The sequence below is a fragment of the Epargyreus clarus genome, unplaced genomic scaffold (genome assembly GCF_041222505.1).
Source record: "Epargyreus clarus isolate Ecla_fem2 unplaced genomic scaffold, WU_Ecla_fem_2.2 ptg000018l, whole genome shotgun sequence".
Lineage (NCBI taxonomy): Eukaryota > Metazoa > Arthropoda > Insecta > Lepidoptera > Hesperiidae > Epargyreus > Epargyreus clarus.
Window position 1 is genome coordinate 7,085,903 of NW_027332226.1, and position 9,136 is coordinate 7,095,038.

Here is a 9,136-nt window from a genome sequence, read left to right on the forward strand (position 1 = left end):
CCACTTCCTCAGTTAGGTTTCCAATTTTATCGGGGATTGATTACCAATGTCCAATAGTCTATGGGGGTAGTAGCCACCAAAGAGTATAGTAGCACTTACCCTCTGTAAGCTCGTTTGTTACTTCTGTATTGTAAAATAAAAGGACGAAAAAAATACAAAATAGGTGCATTCTATCATTTCTGAGTGTAATGAAATATACACTAAAGTATTGGATACAAGTCTGTCCGAAAAGTGTAAACGACGCCATACATATACAATGCTGTATACCAACAATATTCGATCTAATATTTGATCGTGGCCGGAGATCCGCTTGATAATTTGTTGCCGACAGTTTTGTCGCGTCGTTTAATAGCTAGGCCAACTTTATATGAACACCTCCTAAGTAATAAAAGCATATTTTGTAATTTGTTTACAATAATTCGATTTTTTACACAAACCGCAATGTCAAAAATAAACGGTTCTTCTAGAAAAAAATCGATTTTAAAAACGATTCAAATAGAAATCTAAAGAATCCACTAAAATATCGAAAGCTATTAAATCGATTTATTAGAAAAATATTTACGTTTTATTTTATTGCTGCTAAAAAGTAACAGATATCAACACGAAAAAGTATCAAGATTTAATGTTTATTACAATTGAAAACCAATATTTCGTTTTTCTGATATCTGCGATCGATTGATAGACTCTAAACAGTCGATTTAAATCGATATATAGTCGATTCTAATTCAAAATAGAACATACTATGATTGCCTTTGCCAGAGGCGCCAGAGGCATCTAGTGCTTTACTAATACATATCTTATTTTATCGCATTAAAAACATAGCATCATTGCCTATGGAAAAAACGGTTTGATATTAGTTTTGTCAATCGTGTGCTGACTTACGTAAATTCATTCCGTTTTTAGGAACTTGTTTGTGTTTGTGTGACTGAAGTTGGAAGTCGGATTGGAACTGGAACGGTGGAGCGAGACGAGACGAGACGAATTGAGCGAGCGAGGCGCCGTATGGCTGTCGATACGATATAGCTACGTAGACGTAGATATTTTTTTAGTGAGATAGTAGTTCAAATTAGATCTGTAATAGAAGTGTGTGCTTCGAAAATGCCTCTTTTTGGCAAAAAGGATTTCGGAAGGAAATCCAAAAAAGACAGTAGAGATACCGAGAAGCAGCCATCCATTGAAGACAAGTATGTCGTTAAAGATTTATTGGGTACAGGCGCCTTCTCCGAGGTACGTCTGATTGAAAGCAAGGAGAATGGCCAGCTGTTTGCGTGTAAGATTATCGATAAGAAAGCGCTGAAAGGGAAGGAGGATTCCTTAGAGAATGAGATTAGAGTTTTGAAAAGATTCAGCGAACAAGCCAGAGGTGAGGGCGGGGACAAGAAAATGTTTTCTCATCCTAATATCGTTCAGCTGTTGGAGACTTACGAAGACAAGAACAAGGTGTATCTCGTGATGGAGCTCGTGACTGGCGGGGAATTGTTCGATAGGATCGTCGAGAAGGGTTCGTACACCGAGAAAGACGCTTCCGTTCTGATCAGGCAGGTGTTAGAAGCGGTGGACTACATGCACTCGCAGGGAGTAGTTCACAGAGACTTAAAGCCAGAGAATCTTCTATATTACAGTGCAGATGAGGACAGTAAAATTATGATTAGTGATTTTGGGCTGTCTAAGATAGAGGACTCGGGAATAATGGCCACTGCTTGCGGGACTCCAGGATACGTTGCTCCCGAAGTGCTGGCCCAGAAGCCGTATGGCAAGGCTGTTGATGTCTGGAGCATAGGTGTCATATCGTACATATTGTTATGTGGTTACCCGCCTTTTTACGATGAGAACGATGCTAACTTGTTCGCGCAGATTCTGAAAGGAGACTTTGAATTCGATTCACCATACTGGGATGACATCAGCGAATCTGCTAAGGACTTCATTCGGCATTTGATGTGTGTTGATGTGGACAAGAGATATACATGCAAGTAAGTATTAAACATTTTTCTATGTAAACCTAGTGAGGAGGAAATAAGTCAGCTCCTTACTAGAGTTCTATATGTTGTTATGCATACACACAGAAGTCTATATTCTCCACTTAAGTGTTAGACATTGGGTGGCCAGGCATTGAACTCGGAACCTTTAGGTCAGGTTCTTGACTGCTAGGCACAAAATATTATTTTCAAGCTCTTCGTATAATGTTATGTCTGAGCTACTTTCATCTAGGTAGAAGTTGTGACTGAAGATAATTGTAGTTGGCGACACTTAATGTAGGCCACACGAAAGACACACGATACAGGTATCTTCTTATCACAGTATTTGCCTTACCACATTCTTCTAATTACCACAAATATGGCAGGAATAGGTGTGGTTAGTAAATTATAGCTTAACATTATATATATGTGGAAAATCTCGATAACAAATGTATAATATTATATATGTTAATTACATAATAAAGCCGTGATAATGTAGCGCTTTCAAAATTTGCTAATTATCTGGAAGTCCGAGGTTTGAATCAATGGTGTGAACATCTTTTTTTAGAAGTGCATATTTGAAGTTAATTATAACTTGCTTTAACAATTACGTAAAACATTGTGAAGAAACCTACACGGTGCTACATTCTTTGAAAAAAAGTTCTTAAATTTGTGTAAAGTCTATCAATCTACTCGTCTGCATACCAAGAACTCGCCACCGTTAACAAACATCTTAATTGTATTGTTAATATTTAATCTTGAAATTTATTTGATTTTAAATATTGCATTAGTGTGAAGTCTTATCAAAAACAAGTTATTCCAGTCCACACAATTTGAATTAGGTGATTTTATTTAACCAATGAGGTTTATTGGGTCTCATACTAGTCTTTCGTGTAGAAGGCTCCAATTTGATTTCTAGTGGCAATAATAAAAATAAGATGAATTTACAAAACGGTCTTAAAAATTGGATATTTGTTTTTGTGTGACTTGTTGCTAAACCCAAGTCACTAAAACCATCATTTAAATTTCTAAATTTGTACAGTCAATGAAACTAACAATTAATTTTTTAATTGAATAATATAATGAAAAATTAATAGAACTTGAACATATATTCATTATACTAATATATAATCTTATGGCTGCTATTGTATACTGAGAATTATGAGAAATCTGTTTAAATTTATTTCATTAAATTTGTGAAGTTAATAGCTTCTAATGAGTTTTTCGTTTATTGTTTGATAAGGAAATATAATTCCCATGTTCCATCCATTTTATAGCTTTGAGAAATTAAAACAAAGTACCTTAACTATTATTAAAATTGTTCATGGTCATTAAATAAAATGACCTTAGAATATGAATAATTACTGGAATAACTCTAATAGTATATCTGTTTTAAAATATTGTTGAATGTTAAATTATTTTATGAAACAAAAAATTGATAAATATAAATTATGATCTTTTTTAATAATAAGAAAATTAGATATACATACTCTATATTATTGCAGACTGAATATTACACCTCAAAGGCAGAAAATTAAAAATTTCACATAAGACCAATAATATCTAAATATATATAACTCAAAGGTGACTGACTGACATAGGGATCTATCAACGCACAGCCCAAACCGCTGGCGGGTCGGGCTGAAATTTGGCATGCAGGTAGATGTTATGATGTAGGCATCCACTAAGAAAGGATTTTGATCAATTCTACGCCCTAAGGGGGTAAACTAGGGGATGAAAATATTACTTCGTAACGCGAGCGAAGCCGCGGGCAAAAGTTCGTTGTGTAATTCAGTGTTCTAAATGTGGTAAAAATGCTGGGAAGACTGGGTAAGACATTTTGTAATTATTTTCAGGCAGGCTCTGGCTCATCCTTGGATCTCTGGTAATGCTGCTAGCAATAAGAACATTCACGGCACTGTATCTGAGCAACTCAAGAAGAACTTCGCGAAGTCTCGCTGGAAACAGGCTTACCACGCGACCACTGTCATCCGACAAATGCAGAAAATGGCGCTCAGTAGCAGCAGCTCAAGTCGCAATGCCAACGCCCAGCCCAAACAATAGTTGGATGACACCAACTTGCCCCAACAATTCCCATTCGATCAGCTTCATAAGGTACTTAATACAATTTCAGCATAAGTTTGTGTATGTAAGTCTTGTTTACTGATGAGCGTGTTGGTGCGGCACTTACTTATTAAATTGGTAGGCATGGGCATTATTAATTGAAATTGATTGCTAAAGCGTTTGCTGAGTGCCTGAGATTTGTGTCATCTCTAAAATTATAACATTGTTTATGTAATAGTGCCATTTGATGAGAATAAATGGTACAGTCTTAAAGCATGATTAGACATGTTTAAGGAATTATGAATATCAACGAATTGTTTATTACATTGGGCTAGTCACAATACTTATAAAAAACTTAATGACACATTATAATCATGTTGTATTACAAAATATGTAGGATCCTATGGTTAACTGTTACTCCTAGTCTTCAAGATTCGTTTCTCTTCTATGCTTGTAGCTTTTCCGACTATACTTGGAATCTCATGCTTGACACTGAATGGTATTTAAAATATATAAATATATTATTATAAATACATTGTATAAAATGTATCATAAAACTATATAACTTAAACTTTTAATCCCTCATAAAATGACCATTTGGTTTTATTTATTAACCAATGAAATTGTTAGGTATATTTTCTAAAGCTCTGTATGTACCGACTTATAACTTAGGTATGGTGATAATCACTTTTAATAATATTAGGGATTGTTGCATAATTGTTATACATAACATAATAACATGACGAATATTATAATACTTAGTGGAAAGGGCTAATTATAATATGACAATTGATTATAGTCTGTAATGACAAGTGGATTATTGTTGCTGTTATACATTGAGCTGTCCATGAATTTGTTAATATTTGGGATATTGATTTTTTTATATATATAATTTTACATGGATGCATGTAGTATTGTAATTGAATATTTTCATGTAAATTTAAGGAAACAATATGTTGCTTACAACATAATTTTTAAAATGTATAGGACCAACAAGTATCAGCAAATACTTAATTTAATATATTATCTATTTTTTTATAATGAAATGTAAGCGAGATTAATGATAGAATTTCTGCATCAAAATCTGGATTAAAAATTTACTCACCTCTATAAATTTTTCACATCATGCTCAATAGTTCAGTCTAAAATAATTTTATAGCTACTAGTATTTTACAGTGCAGCAACAGGTGGTCCTGTATGTATTTATGATTTTATTTCAGTTTTAAGAACTTGCTGGTACTTTTGGAATATTCTATGTGTTATTTTTCCTAGAAAAGATTCTTATTTGTTTAATTTAATATCCCAACGCATACATCTGGAGACGATAGGGCTAGCATATCTGTAATGAGCGATTGCATTGGCCAAAATAAGATTGTGTATGTGAATGTGCATATTTTTTCCATGACCTATTTATTCCCTTTATATATAGTGGTTTCTAAACTATATGACTCCATAATCTAGTGTAAGTTGTAGATTTTAAAGCTTAATCCTTTATATCCTTAGCATTTATGAATAACTGTCTCGAAACAGAAAAAATATTCTGCATTTGTGCACACTATTGACATTTAATTATATATCAATACTCCAATAGGCTTTTCTGATAGACACTACTCATATCCTTTTAAAAGTAGAACTAACTTTATGAAATATATACATTTATGTCATTAATATCTTGGTAATTCAAATTAGGCACCATGATATTTTATTTTACCAAGCAACAAATTATAAATACTAACTACTAATTCTTTTAAATTAAAATGGTTTACATAGTTTTTAACTGTTCTGAATAAACTTTGTAGCAACTATATAGTGACATACTATGACATACTATGGCGTACTATGTTCTTAAGAAGTTAAACTATGAAGTGTATTTACTTCCACTTTAATACTAATAATAATTATTACAGATTATATCACTTCGTCCAAACACATCATGATTTGTTTAGGACTTAAAGACTTACTTATTTATATTATTGATATATAATACTTAAATATGGTTTTAATAAAATTAATATTGTTTCTAACATTCAACATACAATAGGTACAAATACAAACTCAAGAATTTAATGTAGTGACAAAGTTTGACATTATGTAGATCTGATATCTTTGAAGAAATTAAATTGAATCCTATCTCTACTATCTATTTTCGTAATAATGCATATTTTTATTGTATGTCTTCTCATAAATATCCATCTTGTCTTGAAATATTTTCTAAATGTTGCAAACTGTTTACATGTAGCGAGGACATGATAATATATTTTAATGACTATATAGCTGTGTAGTGTTGTGTGTAATTACAATTATATACTTAATATATCTTTGACAGGAGATACTGAATCTCATATTCAGTTTTTAGTCTGATATAATTCGAAGTAAGTAAAACAATTCCGTTCAACTTTAACACTTGTCTAGATTTGTCATGTATTGTGAGGCATTTTTAAACTCTTAACTATGTATAATCAAATGTTTATTATATTATAACTTATATTAAGAATTTTACATTCCTACTAGACAAAACCTATATTTGTATGTCACATATACTTAACATTCCATTGTTCAGTATTGCATTGTATCATTTTATACAAATTTGAAAAATTACAATTAGAATACTTAAAAAAGATTTGATGAAGATACATCAATATGTTAAATTAATAAAACGAATCTTTACGTTTGCCTTTGTTTATAAATGAATGCGGGTTTCAACTTATTATATTATTATAATTGTTACAGAAGATGAGATAAGATAATGGAATCTCATTTTCGTTATATGAAATTGACGTTTTTTTACACGTATAGTCCCACGCTAGGTCCTTTGTCACATTTCCTATGTCGTGAGTGCTGTAGACGACGATAAAGAGGGGTACACAAAAAGCCGGACATATAGAAGAAATAAATTAATTTAGATCTGCATGGTCGGGCATCGAACCCGGATCCAACTCCGTTTCGCGGATCATCTTTTTGTAACATTGTTGAAAATCCGCAAAATTAATGTTGAAATCCTACAAATAGATATAATATCTTGATTTTATTAAGAATTCACTAAATTAAATAATCAAACAAATTAAATTGGTTATTTTCAAAATACCATTGTTATTTGCCATATACCCTGGTCATAATAATAAGTGCAATAAAAATTGGTTTCATATTTATCATCGTATATACTGCTATATTAGGTACATGTTGTCCAGTGGTTGATTACTTCTATCTTGTGATTGTTGCACTGTCGTCCGCTCCTGTCCATGGTAGATTGCCCCCAATGTTTTCTAAGTTTTTTGGCCCATGATAATAACTTATGTGTGTAGAAGTAATGGATTGGATATGAGGTGATAATTATTACATTATTAAATGGCTGTGAAGGGTGGACGGACTGAATATGTGCAACATGTAAATTTTAGTAGATGTGTTCTCTTAAAAAATATATTGTGATTCACTTTTAAATGTGTAAAGTTAACATGCATGTATTGTCGTATAAATATTTTAACCTATTCCTTGTTTTGTTCTACGTATTTTCATTAAATTTATGTTATGATTTAGATTATATCCAACCATAATAAATCCTCAGGTCAAAGTTTATTTACGAAGCGATAATATCGTATGCTAAGACAATCCCTTATATCTTTTGTAATTTCAAATTATGTTTAAATATAAAAATGTATTTTCTTATATTTTATTATGATTGTGGCTATTTTTTTAAATTTTATGTATTATGAAACATGATTAATTTAATTAAGAATTAGAATATTATATACAATATGTTTATACAAAAAAAAAAAAATATTACTCTGATATACGAGAATATAAATTGATTGTTTTAATTTTTATAAATACTATTTTATGAATTTTTATGCCCCATGACACCGTTTCTTTGTTAGTTATTATTAGCTTATGTTTATATTACTGTTAGTTTGTGCTCAGTACACATACTATGTCATCATGACAATATTATAATAAAATAACAAATCTGAATTTTAAATATGTGTTATCGGAATATCTACTACTCTACTGTTACTATAAAATATATCATTGTCGCTATAATTGGTAGTAGCTTCATGTGTGCTGGGTCTTATGGTTAGTATGATTATATCATGTGGCTGGCGTTCATGAATGAATTTAAAGCTTTGTGTAATATATATATTAACTTGTATCAAAAAATCCTGGGTTGATGTAAAGTGTTATTATTAAAAGTATGGTTGCTTTTAATAATTGTATAAACTAATGTATCTGATATAACTATCTAATAAACATAATATACATATATATTAAATATGCCTTATTATATTGATGTATTTTATTGCTTGTATGTTAATAACATTCTAGACAACCTGTTAGTTTCGCCAAATTTAACTGTAAAAAACCTTTTGTTAATTTGATATAATTATCATATTTTCATTGAAATGATTGACATGACAATAGTTCGGCCTCCATTTACTTGCTTATGATAATAATTATAATACATTAATATGTAGGAATGTTAATGAGTAATATTTTTATTTGCAATAGCTACTGATTATAGCATTTTAATATAGGAGTATATTTTTTGTCATGAATGCCTAACTTATAATGAACACACTACTTGTTATAATTTTTCACTGTGCCAAAATCATATCATGATAAAGTGATAAATGTTTTAACTTAAGAGGTCTTATATTTGTTAGACATTGTAGTATATGGAGTTTTATTCTCATACTGAACACCGTGTATGCGGTGCTTTGTTCTACATTCATAACATTCAAGTTCCTCTATATTCAATCTTTCCATATGTACTTAGAACTCTTGAATCTTTTCATGATCTTCTTAAATATTGGAATTTAAGTAATCATATAATTTTATATCCTTGTGTAGCACAATAGTTTAAGGGCTGATTTGTAAGTTGAATGCAAGTAGTTTCTTTCTGTTTAGGTTTGGTTGTGAAAATTGTTTTTTTTTTATTCAAAATCCTATCAATAGTTACAATAATGACAAGGAAACACTCTATTTTATAATAATTTGTGAATTGAGATCTGATTGCTATGAAACTAGCGATCTTGTGATTTAGATTTTATACTTCTTGTTCTAAACAATCAAAAATTATAGTAGATACTAGATGTTAGCTCTATTTTCAATGTCATTGTAAATAA

The 9,136-nt window shown here is 30.9% G+C and overlaps 1 protein-coding gene across 1 annotated transcript; it reads left to right on the forward strand.

Annotated features, from left to right (window-relative positions):
* The first annotated feature begins 921 nt into the window (after positions 1-921).
* Positions 922-5,404, forward strand: LOC140749390 (calcium/calmodulin-dependent protein kinase type 1). Its single transcript, XM_073082422.1, has 2 exons — positions 922-1,970; positions 3,812-5,404. Exons 1-2 carry the CDS (start codon positions 1,099-1,101, stop codon positions 4,017-4,019), a joined length of 1,080 nt encoding a protein of 359 aa, XP_072938523.1. The 5' UTR covers positions 922-1,098; the 3' UTR covers positions 4,020-5,404.
* The last annotated feature ends 3,732 nt before the right edge of the window (positions 5,405-9,136 follow it).